General features: G+C 36.5%; 1 protein-coding gene across 1 annotated transcript; it reads right to left on the bottom strand.

Annotated features, from left to right (window-relative positions):
* Positions 1-531: 531 nt before the first annotated feature.
* dmrt2b (doublesex and mab-3 related transcription factor 2b) lies at positions 532-4,778 on the bottom strand. Its single transcript, XM_081380459.1, has 3 exons — positions 4,196-4,778; positions 3,420-3,516; positions 532-2,192 (listed from the first exon to the last, which is right to left on the bottom strand). Exons 1-3 carry the CDS (start codon positions 4,496-4,498, stop codon positions 1,513-1,515), a joined length of 1,080 nt encoding a protein of 359 aa, XP_081236585.1. The 5' UTR covers positions 4,499-4,778; the 3' UTR covers positions 532-1,512.
* Between the last annotated feature and the right edge of the window lie 13,194 nt (positions 4,779-17,972).

The raw sequence follows: 17,972 nt of genomic DNA, 5'->3' as shown, positions 1-17,972 counted from the left end.
GAAAGTAAAGGGGGAAAATATACTGAATAATTTGTTCTCCTGAGCTCATATTAAGAGTTGTTCTGCCTCTGAACCCTCAGGCACATGTGTATTTCTGCTCACCCGTTTAGTTTTACACTTTGAGTTGGTTCTGTCTGGGAGTCCTTTTCATCGTTATTTTTTTTTTAATTTAAAATATTTTATGAACACCGCAGAAACAGTTCAAAGCACCTTTGTGGGAGCCTGTGTTACTTAAATACACAGATGTACAGGCATCACTTCAATCCAACCACCGTATGAACTACATCATTAATTCACATTAAAGGAAGAGAAGGAGAGAGAAACTAATCTTTTTTTTAGCACTCTTTCATTTGATCCTCAGCCACCTCTGAGTTTACATCAGACTTTCATTTTTGAAATTTAAAAATATACATTTTTTAAATAGGACTAGTCATGACTATTTAAATTCACAATTCGCAATGTTTTTCTAACAGCACAAAATTTACCAAATATTTCAATGTAGAGAACAAGAGAGTATAAAGTGTAAAGGTTAGTAATAAGAATGTATTTATTCTACAAGATACTCTGTAACAGTTTCACATTATTAAACAGGATTATAAAACTTTTTGGGTTATAAATAAATCAAATATGTTTCAAAGAGTTTTATTAAACAAGATTATTTAGCTTTCCAGAGCAGTGCTGCTTTGAAACTTGTGTGCCAAGCTGCAAGATACTCAATTTAAAGTAGTTAAACCACTAGTTAGGTAGTTATAGCTATTTCCTAAAATAATTACATAGGCTATTTTAGGGGGGCAATAAAAAAATCTAAAAATTTAAAACACTTTTATTTTACCGCACTTTTACCGTAATTTATTATTACTATCATAGTATATTGATCTGGCATATTGAACAGACAAGTTTAATAGTAGAAGGAAGGATTTTGATTCATCCCAGTAATTGATTCCTTTAACCTAAAAGTTCAGCTTTGTACAATAAGTGACACTAAATGCAACTAATACAACTATAAACACCATATTTATAAAACGGGGACATAGACATAATGCACTTCTGTGCAAGAACGAATGAAATTGTGAATCATTTATGAACAGGTTTATCAATGAACTCAAATAAATCGAGAGAGAGAGAGAGAGAGAGAGAGAGAGAGAGAGAGAGAGAGAGAGAGAGAGAGAGAGAGAGATTATTTCCTCCACTCACTCAACAGTGTGAACAGCATTAATGTGATGTGTAGCATAAAATGTGCATTTATGTAGCATTTTGGCACTCTACACTGTTACTAGATGAAAAAATGTAGCTTGTCATTGGAAAATCGACATATTCAACAAATCGACAAATACCTAGAAGGTAATGTTAATTTAATATATAACTTGAAATGTTACAAAATTATAGTAACTAGAAATTATAGTAAGCGAGATTAATAAATGCTGTAAAAATGCTATTGTTAGTTCATGATTCCTAATGTTAACAAACTGAACTTTACAGTAGAGTGTTAGCTTTGGAAAAAAATGATTCTTATCATCTCATGAGCAATGCCTCTACAGAAAAGGGTAATGGTCGAGTTACTGCTTTTTTGACGGGGTCTTTATCTGCACCCTCCACACAGTCCACGTGTCCCAATGACCTGCAGCATTTGTGTGGTGATTTAGCTTGTACCAGCATGTCTGCCATATTCACCGAGGGAGGAATGTCTTGCTTTGACATGATGTCGGCAACTACAATTTTTGGTTTGACAGACATATCAGAAAACCCGCTGTCCGGCATGTTTTTAAATATGTTGACACCTGGGCTTGTGCTGTAAGGCTGAATCGTATTGAAAATGTCCCAGTTCTCACACACTCTTAGAGAGATGCTATCTGTCAGTGTGTCTGTGCTGCAGTCCAGAGTCTTGGATTTGAGCACTTGCTGACGGAAAGGGAGATCACAGTCTGTCAAAGGTGGGCCGCTTTTAGACACAGGCATGTACGTGGGCATGATCGGGTCTGACAGGGGGAAAAAATACGGAGAGGGAACGGAGGGCACCACAGCCTGGAGGAGGAGCGCAGGCAACTCTTCCATCTCTCTTTGCCTCATCTCTCTTTCCAGCATCACAGTCTCCAGCTCTTTATCAGCAAACGCTCTCCTCTTCCTCATCCGAACACTAACTGGGGGTTGGTGGACTCTCTTTGGCCAGTCCTCCAGCACAGGGGGCTTGTAGCCTACAGTGTGACAGAGGATCAAGAGTCACATTTAAATGTATTTTTTACTTTTAGAAGAGTCTAGCAGATTAAACTGTTTTACATATACATTATATATATATATATATATATATATATATATATATATATATATATATATATATATATATATATATATATATATATATATATATATATATATATATATATATATAAACGTATACACTGAGATACTGTTTGAATTCAAGTATTCAAGTAGAGACTCTAATCTGGATTATACACTACCGTTCAATAGTTTGGGGTCGGTAAGAATTATTGAAATATTATTACAATTTAAAATAACTGTTTCTATTTTAACAGATTTTAAAATATAATTTATTGCTGTGATGGCAAAGCTGAATTTTCAGCAGACATTACAGTCTTCAGTGCGCCATGATCCTTCAGAAATCATAATATGTTGATTTGGTGCACAAGCATATTTTCTTATTATTATCAGTGTTGAAAACAGCTGTGTTTTTTTTCAGAATTCTTTGATTAATAGAAAGAACAGCATTGATTTGAAATATAAGTCTTTTGTGACTATAAATGTCTTTACTGTTACTTTTTTCAGTTTTTCTTTTAAAAGGAAAAGCAGAGCGTTTGATGTCAACAACAAATAGAAAGCATGCAAAGTGCTATGCCATATTGTACAATCTTAACTATGTATGATTATATGGTTAGTTCAATTTTTTATTAGATTTTTATATGCTGACCATGACCATATCAAATCAGATCTGTAGACCTTTTATTTTTTGTTCTGACACAGATTTGAGCACCACTGCCATAAAGCTCATTTGAATGCATTTTGTAATTACTATGAAATTTAAGTGTACAAATCATTTTCACCAACTTTCAAATGAATTAAAAATACATATCAAAGTTAAAAAAGTATAACTTCTTTAAATGTTCTGAACTGAACAAAAACACATTAAGTGTATTCAAATTTATGATAACAATAAAATCACTTTGACCTTAATGTTGACAGCGAGAAACACATCAGGGAAAATCAAACTCCAAAGCAGTTATATGAGGCATTTTTTTGTAATTCCTCTCACCATTTGCATAATTTTAATTACCTTACATAAACATAAACAGATTTATTCCCAACAGAGTGTTCTGTAGCATAACGGGTGAACTAATCCAGTTTCTCCCGATGTTGCCTTTCAGGGTGCTATTGTGTTAATGAGACGTGCGTTAATTAAGGCTTACCCTCTAGAATACTCTTTGCCAGGAGACTGGGTGCCCTCGTGTAGCGCTGGTAAGCTGTGCGTCTGAGAACAGAGGTATTTTTTTTACCTTTTTTGCCCTGTCAAAGAGAAAGTACAACTCAGCATTAATTCATGGGATAGATGCTGTAAAAGGATATCTTAGACAACTTTTAAATAACTGCATATGAATTACCACTCAATTGCAACACATTTATGTTGCTTGCTCTCAATAATTTTGGTAAACATTATTTTTTAACAATAGTATGTTTTGAAAACCACTGTAAAGCATTTTTGCATTTGTAGAAATATGTCAAAGTTCATCAAGCTCAGAATTACCATACAATACCTTGAAGTAACAGGGTATTCTTCGAAGTGTATTGTAAATACCATTGTACTGTACACGAATATAGTATAATTCAGTTTAATTTTATGTATAATAGTACCATGTTATATTACAACCATCTAATACCAGTACACCATGATACTGCCACAGTACTCATTTTCTCATAAGTAACTTCTATGTAACAGACATGTTTTTTTTCTTTTGCAGAAACATGATTACATGATAATAATTATATTATATAGGCTATATATAGCCTATAATTTTTAGTAGCCAATAGGCATAGTTTGCTAAAAAGTTTGAAGTTCAAGTCTGCTATAGTACACAGCTGCTCAAATGCTTCAACAAAACACTGTCACTTTGTTTGCAAATAACAACATTTGTAGTTCCACCAGAGCACACAGAAAGCTTTAAAAGACCCTGCTCAATGAACCAACCTCTGTGGCCTGCTGTCTCCGCAGGGCGACTTGTGCTGCCATCACTCTCTGTCTCTCTACGACCAGCAGACAGTTCGCGCACTGACAGTCACGCCAGCGACACAAGCGCTTGTGGCCCTTGAGGCGCGACACGACGCCGTGATTCCTGCAGCGAGCGCACTTCGGGCTGCGGCTGAGCCTGCGCGGCGCTGGAGCTTCACCCGTCCTCATCCTCTCCCCGTCAATGTCTTCAGCGCATTCCGCGTGGAGGGGATCTAGGCGGGTCACATCTACCTGTGAGTCTCTATCCGCTTTACTGGACATTTATAAGCCGTTCTCATGAACCGACGCTGCTCATCATATGCAAGCTTGATATTTTCCAATTACGCAAGCAAAGGAAAGCCTTAGTGGAAACTGCAGGCAAGAGTTTTGAAATTGTAAGCCATTCAGCTGTGCTGGTGAATCTGGCTGTTTGCTGGAAGGAGCCTCTCACCTGTCTTGCCAGTGGATAAAGCTACTGTCGGAATGACGCAGTGATTGATCTCATAGTTACCAAGTTTCAGCTCACCTTACCCACTTCTCAATATTTAACTTTCCTCGTTGTGAGTTATTGACAACGTCACGCGGTTAATGATGCAACGCAAACTCCTCCTATCTGCTCCTGTTACTCTGGGCTGTTACCTTTATCAACACAAGACAAAGGTTTGTAACCCACTTTATGGGTTTTTTTTTCTCTTCAGTTAGGGGAACTTCTTGGATGATTTAAAAGTCCCTAGTCAAACTTTTTATATCTCCTCTATAGTAAATACATAAAAAGTGCTAAAATCAGGATAATTCCATTGTGCAAGTCATAATTTCACATAATTTAATTCATCACTTCATATTAATAACAAAGAGTCCAAATTTCATTTCCACTGTGACAATATAAGGATTCAATGTTTATTTACTGCTAGCTAACAAGCGAAGAGTAAAAAGTGTCCCTAAATGAAGAATCATTAATATAGCCTACTGTATATTTAACCCACACTTAGTCCTGTCACACAGAATATTTTAAAAGTAGGCCTCATTCTTCAATGGTACAGTAAATATTGTTCCAGCTGTTAAAGTACAAGCCCAAAATACTAGATTATATGTACAGACTTATAAGGACTTGAACAATATGTAGGCTAATAATATTTTATTAGTCATTTAATGTTGGTGTGTCATGGTTAATGGCAATTCCCTCACAGCAAACGTGTATATTAATTATTGAATTAAATAACATTTAGTCCCACTCCACAATTGAGTGTTTTTGTTCTCCCTCGAGCAATGCTTTTGAAATTCCACTAAAACGCACTCCATTCAAATGTAGGACACTTAACATTTACTCAACCTAGAATATCAAAAGTATAACATGCAGCAGTCTGCAATAACTTACAAATCCTGTGTCCAATGTTATACCACTCCAGTGTATTGTAATATTTTTGTACTTGCAATGTTTTTGTTTTATTGTTCATCGAACCAGTAGTGAATAACGTTGTTTCCATTTAATTCTATACCACATATGTCTCTTCAATATTTAATCAATAAAGCACAATTTTATTCTTCTCTTACAGTCAACAAACATAACTCTGTTCTCTGATTCCTAGTTCAGGATTTTAAAGACACATTATGTGCTCTCACATCTTCACTGCTGTATGTGCTCTTAGTGGACAGTGAGATTGACCTCTGCGACGCCCCCATGTGGACGCTCTTTGCATCATCAGGACCTGCTGGGCATTAAATATTGTTACCTTGGGTGCCCCCCTCTGCTATATACAAGTAATCACACTCAGAAAAAAATATGTCTTTGGCATATTGTTTCTGTGTATACCATTCATATTTAGGTATTATTATGATATTCACTATGGTAATTCTGATCTTTAATTAGCATTTTATAATGATGGGTGCTGAAACTGATTTAAAAAAACCACACACACTTTGAATGCTATTATTAATATTAATATTCCCTGGCTTACATTCTGTTAATGTTGCACCTATATAGACAAGCCATCCTTAGAGGCCTCTAAACCTGTCAACAATATTAAGATGTTACTGTTTTCTGCTCCATTGACAGCTAAGAGCAAATTAATTGTAGATTGTATGTCATTAAAATCATTGTGTCAGATAACGGTGACAAGATGATACCTTATTCTCTTAAAAGATGACATTAATATTTCATAACTGTATAATATGCACATGACTTTGGATTGGCGTGCGCACTCGCTCCTTGGGAGTTTTTTCTTTTTCTTTTTCCCCCTAGGTATTATCGTTCCAAACTGTCAGTTCAATTGTTATCTCATAAAATAAATTACACGCAACATCATTCTGAAATGGAATAATTTTCATGGAAACACCTGCATCTTGTTTGCCAACATTCACTGAGAAAATTTCAGCTCACTAAAATTGAAAACTGAGGTTTATTTGCTGCCTTTTTTAAAAAGTAAAATCAAGGTGCTGAAGTTAAACCTTTAGCATTAAAGTATTACAAAGTAATACTAAGCACACTGTCCACTTATCTGACACTTTGAATTGAATTACCAATGAAAAAAATCTAGTTTAAATATTTTAAAAAGTTGATATAGAAATGACAGATATTTCAAGTTAAATATAAAAGATAAATCATAAATTAAATAAATGGAAACATGATGGTTTTACAGTGCGTTTAATGCATAATCTGTCAGAATAAAATGTTCAGCACTCTAGCAACAATCATTATGAGGTAAATGTAGACTTTTCCCTTCTTTTTTTTTAAAGTGCTTTGACTTTCAAACTGAATGGTGTGCTGAATGTTAATCACCTGATCTGTGCCATGCACCTGTTTCTCCTTTAACACCAACTATTGTTGCATCAAAATGAAGAGGCTGTTTGGCATGGGCACATGTGAAACCTTTCTTCACACATGTGTGTAGAGAGGTTGGAGGGGCAAATCTGGAGCCTGTGAAGAACTTGGAAACGTGTGTGCAGTGGCAAGACTAGTGCTCTCCACGCCGCCTGATGAAATGCTTAATGACCTGAAGAGAATCCCGAACCCCCGAAGTCAATCGCCGCAGTCAATTTGAGCTGACATGCACTGTTGATGCTTGATCCACTTATTTAGTTTACTTCTTTGTACATTTCTTTTCTTCTCTCACTCTGTTTTTCTGCTCAACAACATCCACGGGGCTCAAGCTTTACGCTAAGACGTCATGACAGGAGAAGTTGGTGGGAAAAGGTCTTCAAGGGTTTAAAACTTTCTGGGGTCAATCTGCTTGGTATGAAATCAGAAATGGACAATTCTTGTTTTTTATAGTACTGTATATTGCATTTAAATTATTAATCCATGAACATCATTATTAAATTCATGTGCCATTAATGCCAAACAACTGTAAAAAGTGGTTAATATAAGTTCCCTTTCTGTGAAAAACTGTAATAGATCTAATGAGGCATTTCAAGTAATTTTACGGTAAAATACTGTAAAATTTACAGTTTTTGGAATTGAAAACAAAAAACAAGACATCTTACAATTTATAGCGAAAAAAGTAAATTGACATTCTTATAGGGTTTTATGTTACATCTTATGTAGATAAATTAATTTGTTGCATTATTTTAGTGTCTTGTGTGTTACCTTGATGTTGTTTTGTATTTGTATGACGTATTAGTAATTACTTCAATTTGTGGAAAAGTTACTGAGGAACTTTGATTCATGATGTGGCTTTTTCTTTGTGTTCTTAAAGGGTTAGTTCACCCAAAAATGAAAATTCTGTCAGTAATTACTCACCCTCATGTTGTTCCAACCCCGTAAGACCTTCATTCATCTTCAGAACACAAATTAAGATATTTTTGATTAAATCTGAGAGCTGTCTCACTCCTCCATAGGCTTCTAAGGGATTGAAACTTGCTGGCCCAGAAAAGTTATTAAAGAGATCGTTAATATAGTCCAAGTGACTCCAGTGGCTCAATCTTAAGTTTATCAAGCGGCGAGAATACTTTTTGTGGGCAAAAACAAACAAAAATAACGACTTTATTCCACTATTCATTTCCTTCTCTCTGGGCCTCATGGAACAACATGAGGGTGAGTAATTACTGACAGAATTTTCATTTTTGGGTGAACTAACCCTTTAAAGTGCTTGTCAGTATATAAAAAAGGTAAACTTAAAACTGTAAACTTAAGTTCAATGTGTAAAAAAAAAAAATTTCTTACAGTATAAATCTTTTTTTTCTTACAGTATATAGTGGGACACTTTCTAAAAATGTATTGTTGGTCTTGTTTTAAAATATGATGCTGTATTGTGTGAGAGGTCACAATTCTCCAATACATTATACAGTGGAAATGGGAAATATTAAATACAAAAAATGTAATGTAAATGTAAATTGCACTTTACTTTTGTCTCACTTTACCTGTATTCATCCCATTTTTATGCCGCAGTCTTTCTTTAGGAACAGACTTAACATCACATTATTTATGAATGCATATAATATTAGCATACTTTCTTACTGCACTCTTTGCCTGTTATGTACTGTATGTGCTCACCGCATGTGTCCCCAAATGGAGGAAAAATCAGTGTAATTATGGCTTCTCTTCCAGCAGAGTTTGACATCTCACAAGATACATTCCACCATCTCTTACTAATGCAACCACTGTCGGAAGAGAATGAGAATATGATGAAAAGCGAATGAGAAACGTGTCAGAAGGCCTATGAATTTCTGCCAGATTCAGCACAGGTTAATGAGACTACTAAATGTAAAAAGCAATATGCAAATGCAAAGGAGCCCTCCACTGCCTTGATGAAGGATTCTTCGCACAGAATCTATCTTTTTGTCTTTCTGATCTGTTTGTCTGTATTTTGTAACACTCTTATTTCTGCCTGTGTTTTGTGATGCACTTCTGCTCTCTGCTTCTCTCCTGACTTTGCATTGAAACAGCAATGGCAAATAACAAAACACTGTAGAGCCAAGCACAGGCTGTCTGGAGTTCTGGAGTTCTCTTTTACGTTGTTATACAAGCTGGGCAAATGGCAGCGACTGTCTGAGAATTAAACAAAGACAGAGCGCTGAAGCCTCAAACCCCTCCCCTATTTTCACAGCCAGTCTAACAGCAAGGAATATGTGAGTGTTTTGCATTGCAAAACATATCATTATGCCAACCGTGATTATTCAAAAAGATTCAGCACTGGGGAGCAATATTAAACGGCTTTAATATAGCTTTTTTTATACCAGACACAAACAAAACAACAACAAAAGAGGTACATTTAATTAACACTGCATATTAAAAAAACTATATTAAATATTAAAGGGAATGATTTTACCAACATAGTCTTTGGTCTTTGCACGCATTCTTGAAATAATTTTGCAGCTATTTAAAATCATAGAGGGGCAGGAAACTTGCTAAATAATAAATATTTATGCATTTTATCAAGCCGTATGCTAAACATAAACACAGGGGACCGGTTGCTAGATAGAACAATTATGATAATTAATATCTTCTTTCTCTTTCCTGTTGTTTTCCTCATGTTTTCTCCATCTTCCTTTTAAAGGATTTGTTCACTCCCAAATAAAAATTGTCAATATTTACTCACACTCATGTCCAAATCCATATAATTTATCTTTCTTACATGGAGGAAAAAAATTAATGAATTGTATGTTTGCTCTTGTCTTTTCCATGCTGTTACATGGATATAGGAGTGAGCTAAAAAAAAGAACCAACATAAAGATAATGTCCCAAATGGTCCCATATGCTGTGTACATGTATCTTTTAAGTCCAATTCAATGAAAAGTTTAGATTCAGAAGAATGATTCATTTATGAATCGGACATCAGCACTGTTCATGAAGTCTGATTAACATGCTGCTATAAACTTTCACTGAATAATGACTTAAATTTTGGTCTGTTCTTTACACAAATCTATGTTGTATGGCTTCAGAAGACTTGAAATGTCTTCCCGACAGTCACGGCGACATTACATCACGAAAGTTTGGACTCAGAAGAAGGTCTCGAGGACTTAGGGTTCCATTTGAGATAGGGCCTGTGGGTATTTGAACATGCTCACTGTTCCCTCAAAGGGTTAGTTCTACGAATGAAAGCCTTACGAGGTTGGAACGACATGAGGGTGAGTACATGATGACAGAATATAAATTTCTGAGTGAACTATCCCTTTAATGGAAGTTCTGAACCATGTGAGCCAACTCAATACACATCACGCGAAAGATGTTTTGTTTCTGCATAAACATACATAGCTAGACAGGTAATTAACATAATTCAGCAAACATTTATAATGAATACGGCTGAAATGTTGCAAGGAAATGTAACAAGGGTATGTAGGCCTATGTATCATAATGTACTTTTAAATAACATAATGTCAGAAAGATATCTGTGCTGCTGTAGTTCATAAATGCCAGTGGAGACATTGTACAACGACTCCAAGGATGTTGCCATGTCACCAGAAATGGAGCCATCAGTGTCCCAATGTGTAGTGAGCCAGGGTCCTCGCTGTCCACCAGTGCCCAAATTCATGTGCATGATATTCTGTTTCATATTCTCTTAATTAAATTATATTATTTCTGTAATACGTTGCATAATCTCTCTTTTTTTAAGTTAACTAAAGTGTATGTCTTTTTCACAAGGGTATTAATCCTTTTACCACCATTTACGTCCTCTGTGTTTAATTCCTTCAATCTAATTATATCACAGTTCTTCATATTCTCCACATGTGCACCTAACCTTGAACGAAAGTGCAGTGCATGGGTGGAAGTCAACAGAAGTGCCTGTGCCAGCTGCTGTAATTAGCACGAGTCCCGTCGCACCACGCCAACCCAGCCCACCTGTTTTTGAATGCTCATGTTTTCCTGCTAACAAGGTAAATGAATGATAAACAAGATTGGCTTGGACTGAGTGAGTGTAAATGAAGATTGATAGGTGTCTCCTTTATAACAGTCCAGACAGTTCCAGAGTAGATTAGCAAAAAGCAAAAGGTCAGATCAGTTATATAAGTGAATGAGGTTCGTCTCCAAGACAGGAGCTTCACTCTGCTGACTGCAGAGAGAATGAAATTAAATCCTTTAAACCAGTTATAGTGACAGATTTTTTTTTAAAAGACCTCCAGCATTCCTTTGTGACATTTTTTAGACTTTCCCATTGTTCTCTAGGTCCATATGTTTTAACATAAAGATCTAAGTCTTCAAAAATACAAAGAAGCTTGGCACTAAGTAAAAGTAATTTTCCATTTATATAGCAGGGAGCTGCTGATAACTCTTGACTTTTTTGACTTTGACACTGTGTCTGGTTCCCTTTTCTCAGTTGTATATCTTTGTTTTATGTGCCCATCAGGCTTTTTGGGAATCCCAGCGGTTAACCCTGTATAATCATTCCCTGTCTTTAGTAGAGCTACAAAGACTGTTCTTTGATGGAGAACTGCACCTGCGTCTTCACTCTGCTTGGTGTCTGTATTTTAACTGTGGAGGTTATATAGTGTGGATTTCCATCACCATGGCTAAAACTGCTGGGTAATTATGGTACAAGAACAGGTGAAATTAGGTTTAAAAAGTAATTTTACTATATGCGAACTTGTAGAGTACAGTGAATTATATAGTGATGCCATTTTTCTGTCATGTTTTTCAGTTTTGTCAGTGTCTCTACTATGTGTGTGATGCCCTTTTTCACCTTAGCTGTCAAACTTTGTCTGCCTCTGCCTGGTTTGGCTCACCTCCCTCTTTTTCTCTCAGTTTGTGTCTTTTCTCTAGTTGTCACTCTCGCTTTGTGTCCTTGCTTACAGATTTTGTGCACAGTTTTAATCACCATCTCCTTTACTTCAGAACAATCCTCCTTTACCTCTCCTTTCCGCTCTGTGTTTCCAGATTAATGGTTCTTTTAAAGGTTCATTTTCTTTTATAGGTTGTAATTTTAAGGTTGTCATTTTTCCTGTTATAATCATAAACCCTCGCTAAATTTGGGTACGAATGCAGTAGGAAAAGTAAACTTGATTTAAGATCAACGCATTCTACTCATCAAAGAATCCTAAGAATCCCTATATTACATTACATTATATTATATTATTGCATTGATAATAATAAGAAATGTTCTTCGCAGGGAGTTTGATTGACAGGCGATCTGACCAATCATAATCCGTCATCCGCCATTTTTGAACTTGAGGATTTGAACTTGAAAAACCACGCGGGAAGGAAGTCGACCGGAAGTTGAAGCCGGCCGCGTGCCACCATCTTGTAGCAGAACTTCACCTGCTGTTAGCATCCCATTGACTCCCATTCATTTTGGCGTCACTTTGACAGCGAATAACTTTACATCTGAGGCGTTTGAAGACTCCATTTGTCCATTATTTATTTCTAAAGAAACACTACATTGTTGCTCCATTACCTTGTAGCTTATGTTATGGCCCCGTAGAAGCAGTTTTTGTAAAAATAGGCTAACGATTGCGTCATAACCACGCGACTCTCTGTCGCACAGTAGAGAAATTACCGTATGGACGGGAGGAGAAGCTCGCGGGCAATCGGGGGGACGTGGAGGCAAAATGACAAAATAATTAATCAGAATACCTAGCAAAAGTTTCTCCTGCTCCTAGCTCCTCCTCACGCTCTCCGTCTCTGCAAGATTCGGAAGGGAATGATTCAGAATTCTCTTGGCACAGCTACTAGAAGACAGACAGGTTGCTCATGTCACATCTACGTCGTCAAGCTCAGTTTGAGTCGGTTTGAGTCTGCGCGTCAGGAACGGAAGTCCTAAAAAATCGCTAAAAATGGCCTTCACATGTCTTTGAGTTCCAATGAGATGGCACTGTCCACTTCTTATACTGTCTATGTGAAAAACGGAGTGTACTGATGTCAGGGGCGTAGTTTGTGGGGGGGTTGGGGGGGAGATAACCCCCCCAATATTTAAATCTATGCATTACAACCCCCCCAATATTTATACCATGATCACATGAAAAATATGCAGACCCAAACTTCAACCCCCCCAATGTTCAAACCAAATCTACACCCTTGACTGATGTCTTTCTGCGGTTAAAACAACATTCCTTCTTATGTTCTTTCGTGTTTATTTGATGCTATAAATTAACTTGAAGGAAGAGATGATCGGTTCATGAGCAGCTTAACTGAGGCTCTACAGCGATCTGTCACTACACATTAAAGAGCTACAAAACGATATTTATTCTTTAAATTTCTTTAAAAAATGACGAAATTTAAAAGTTGAGACTTTGTTAAATATCAAAAGTAACCTGGCCTGTCCTATTTGTCAGCGCGTTGTCATTGTCCTCTCTGCTCAACCGAAATAGAAATCGAGGATAGGCTGAAATCATTCACGTGGTGCGTCTCTGTGTGAGACAGATTTCAACAATCACCAGTCAAAGACAGCAGCAAAACCATAGCACAATGAAATAAGGCAACTTATGATTTCGGAGGTTTACAATAGGCTATTGTCCGGTTTCATATTTGTCAGTCAAAATTTCAAAATACATTCGGGACTGAAGCCCCGGCAAAATCGGCTGGCCGCCTACTCTGCTTGCAAACCTATACGTCTGCGGTCGGGAGGAGCCGAATCGGAAAATGCCTGTGTGTGCAGTGATCACTTCTTCGTCAAAGGTGAGTTAATACAACTTATGTGGCTAGTATGTTTGTGTAACATACCAGTTTCCAAACTTTGTAAAGTCAAAGTAATTGTTTCTTCTTTTCTTTGGGTTTGTAAGTTACCCCTGTAACTGAAGACAAACGTAACGTTACAGGCAAATCTTTCAATTCAGTTGAAAAATCGCTCCTCTTCCTAACGTAAAGATCACGTCCAACATATGTTTAGATTTTTTTGTTATATCTTTCTTTTGTAATAGCGTCTAAAGTAGTAGACTTTCCTCCATCTCTTCACTTCCTGCCCTCCATCTGAATTTCGCGCGTCATCACAATCACGTGACTGCAAACCACCTATTCAGCATATTAGGATAGGCTTGTTCGACTTGAACCGGCGATGCACAGACCGATCGGTTTATGACATCAAAGTATCGCGAGAGTGATTGAAAAGCATACGGACACGTCAGCTCTCTAATCGCTCTCGCGGTACCTTGATGTCATTCACCGATCGGTCTGTGCAGCGCCGGTTCAAGTCGAACAAGCCTAATGATTTCTGAAGGATCATGTGACACTGAAGACTGGAGAAATGGCTGCTGAAAATTCACAGGAATAAATTAAATTTTAAAATACATTGAACTAGAATTTATTATTATTATTATTATTGATTAAATAAATGCAGCCTGAGCCTTAGAATCTATCAATCTAATGCACTATTATTAAATTATCGATATGGGGAAGCAGCATAAATGTGCCATCTGTAGTGCGTCCTCAGAACATGAATTGAAAAACTAGTGTGTCAGACACGCATGTTGAAGAAATGAACAGGTAAATCCCAACGTGTTTTTTTTTTTCATAAATGAATTGGATACATCATCCACTTGACCTGATTCTGTCACTGATTTTGAGTCCATCCAGCAACAAATTTGAACATGGTCTTGAATGTGCTGTAAGCCATTTGCAATCTTGTTTTACAGAGACGACAAGTAAATCCTCTCAGTCACATGGGTTTCATCTTCACAAGAGAGGCCTTTTCAAATATCTAAAGAGCGAATTTGTAATTGTATTTTATCATGAAGATGAAATGATGATATTTTTTGATCAAAGATATTTCCCTTTGACTACAGATTTCCCTTTCTGAAATATAACGAATTGTTAACAGGATTCAAAGAATTTTCATCTTTGTGTTGTGCTGCTGATTTCATGAGGTTGAGGCATTTTCTTCATCATTACTTTAAGAGATACAAAAACCAATAGCATGTCTTAAAGGTTCCCAGTTTATATTATTCTCCCCCTATATCTAAGACTTCCCATCCCAGCTCTATTTCTAAAATTCTAACTTTCTGCTCTATTGGACAATGAATGTCTGTGAGTGTATACGAGTGAAGTTTAATTTATAGAAAATATGATAAATTGTCAGTTACAGGCTTATCACTAGTAAACATTACTTCTTTTTGTGGAGAATATTGATTAGATTTACAACAATAAAATGACACAGAAGAACAATTTACAGCATTGTTTTGATGATCGTTGGCTAAGCTGTAATGAAGTTTTTGAAAGAATAAACATTTAGGCTTAAGGAATAAAATTCTAGTCTTTAGACCACCCATTTCTCTGTTTGAAACACTTGTTGAAAATCAATTTGCAACCAATTTGAACTTACACGTAGGTGCTGGGATATACTACCTCCCAATGAGAAACTGCTAACCCCTGTATCCACCACTCTTCATTCCTCTACTCTAGTCTTCACCCCTTTCTTTTGTCTCCCTCTCCTGTACTGAATTCACTCTGATGTTCTCTGATTCGTCTGACAGGTCTGAGCTCTGGGTTTCTTTACTACAAGCTGGTGTGGCCATAAAACCAAGCACAATTCTTCTTGTTAACTCCACTGTAGATATCACTCAGTTTTATTTCCATCAACATTCTCTATGAACATATATTATATTCATATTTATTTCAATAACAATATTAACGCAATCTGAAACATTGGTATAACACTTTACAAATTTGTTAAAGGGGTCATGAACTGGATTATTGTATTATTTTTTAATGTTTCCTTGGGTGCCCATGTTAGAATGATTTTTACATCAAAAATTGTCATAATTTAAAGTTGACATGAAATCAAAATTGACCCTATTTACTTTGTTAGTGCACATTACTAGCCTTGTGACGTCATTTTGACGGCTTGGGTTGAAAACGCTTAACCACTCCCCTCAAACCATCTATGAGCAGAGATGGAGAGGAGGAGCGCTAAAGTAAAACCCTCTGTTCAATATTCCGTTTCACTTGGAAACGTCACAACACTGGAGAAAAGTCGTTTGCAACTTCCGGGATTTTTTTGTTTGTTTTTTTACACAAACGCATCGATTCGCTTCAGAAGGCCTTTATTAACCCCCTGGAGATGACGGGTGCATTTTTTTGGGCTTCAAAATCACGCCCTCCATTCATTCCCAGTATATTTTTAAATATATCTCAGCTTGTATTCGTCTGAAAGAAGATAGTCATATACACATAGGATGGCTTGAGGATAAGTAAATCATGGGATCATTTTTAGCGCAATTTTCCACCGGACAAAATTGCGCTTGTTAACTCATGATTTCTGTTCTGTGCGTCTGTGCGCAATCTTGCACTTCTATCTACTCCTCAACCAGACCACCTAGAGACTTCGGGTTTTCGGCATTATGTTAAGGAAGGTCTAATCTCGGGAACGCACAAAAACAATCCAGGAAAAGATTTACTATCTCTTAGTGTTGTGATCCCATGAGGTGAGAAAATTGCGCTAAAACACTCACCGAGTTTTTATTACTTGTTTGGTGAACTATCCCCTTATCAAATGTTAATAAATACTGTAACAAACGCATTGATCATTGTTAAAGCAACACCAAATAACTTCTCCTCTTCGGCCCCCCTACTACAGGTTGGAAGCGGAATTGTCCATTACCGCTGTAATAAATAATTTAGCCCACCGCAGCCTACCATCGCTCGCACGCTCGCTGTTTATCCAGCATCGGCTTTGGAATGAACTATGTCCACAGACAAGGTAGAGTATGTTGCATGATTTTATGAAAGTATGATGCATTGCGACATCAGAAACAAAGAAAAACTAAATAATGACTATTGTAACACTTGCCGTAAAGCAAGTCAAATTTGTAGTTTCTTATGTCTCGATCTGGCAAACTTGCATAGTGTGGTTATAGCAGATAAAGGGCTGCAAAGCGAATGCAGAAATGCCGTTCACCCTGTTACGAGTTGATGAACCACTGAAACGATTTTGGAAATATTATTTTAAGGTAAAAAATAATCTTTAGGCAAGGCAAGTTTATTTATATAGCACATTTCATACACAATGGCAATTCAAAGTGCTTTACATAGAAGAAATTAAAATAATAAAAAGAAATAAGAATAATTAAAACAGTTTAGAAAAATAAAAGTGTGTTGCTTTAATGGTAGTCATTACATTAACTAATGATAACAAATTGGACCTTATTGTAAAAGTTCTACCTTTGGTATTAGAATTAGAATTAGAATTCTAATACCAACTAATTCTAATACCAATTTCTATATTTATTACTATTAATGACTTATTATATTATATTTTCCGTATCTAGTTTCTAAAGTTAAAAAGTAGTAAAACATAAAAAAAAATGTTTTGTTTATGTAGGCTATTAATTTAATTATTCATTTAATTATTTCATATTGAATCATTTTTAGGTACCACAAATGGTTCAAATTGGTAAGCTTTTTATTAATAATAGTAATGTGTCTTCATGTATCACTCCTATATAATTCAAGCACATTTTGGGACTAAGACACTGTATGACTCCCTAGGCAGCGCGATCTATTACAGTGTATCTTTGAGTATAATGGGTGTGACACAAAGTCAAAAGCACAGTTTAGCCAACAGCGGGTCACTGCGGTTAATTGCTTGTTAGAAACTCTGTCAGTCACTGTATTTCTCACACCGCTCTGCTCCGCCTCTGTCTGGGAATACTTAATAGATTGCATTTGTGCTACACTGTCGCCTGCAGCCGCTGGACCGTGAACTGACCAATCCGGCGAAGTCTTCTAATGTCACATGACTAAGCGGCTGGTGATGATATACTATGCATCACAATTGAGTGGCCAAGGCTGTCTAATAAGCTCATCTCTTGCTCTGTGAGCCTTATTAGTAATTGAGAGACAGCTGTAATAACACTGTGTCACCATCATTCTTCTGACTCCATTATTCTTGCTGGC

This window comes from Scardinius erythrophthalmus, assembly GCF_964197995.2.
Source record: "Scardinius erythrophthalmus genome assembly, chromosome: 12".
In the NCBI taxonomy this organism is placed as follows: Eukaryota; Metazoa; Chordata; class Actinopteri; order Cypriniformes; family Leuciscidae; genus Scardinius; species Scardinius erythrophthalmus.
The sequence above is the reverse complement of the archived record's forward strand: the minus strand, read 5'-3'. Positions and strand labels throughout refer to the sequence as shown.

Excerpts from the sequence above, each read along its gene's own strand:
- dmrt2b (XM_081380459.1), bottom strand. The coding sequence starts at position 4,498 with ATGTCCAGTAAAGCGGATAGAGACTCACAGGTAGATGTGACCCGCCTA. Across the intron at positions 3,517-4,195 it reads GGAGACAGCAGGCCACAGAG|GGCAAAAAAGGTAAAAAAAA; the intron begins GTTGGTTCATTG and ends TCTCTTTGACAG. Across the intron at positions 2,193-3,419 it reads GGCAAAGAGTATTCTAGAGG|GCTACAAGCCCCCTGTGCTG; the intron begins GTAAGCCTTAAT and ends GTCACACTGTAG.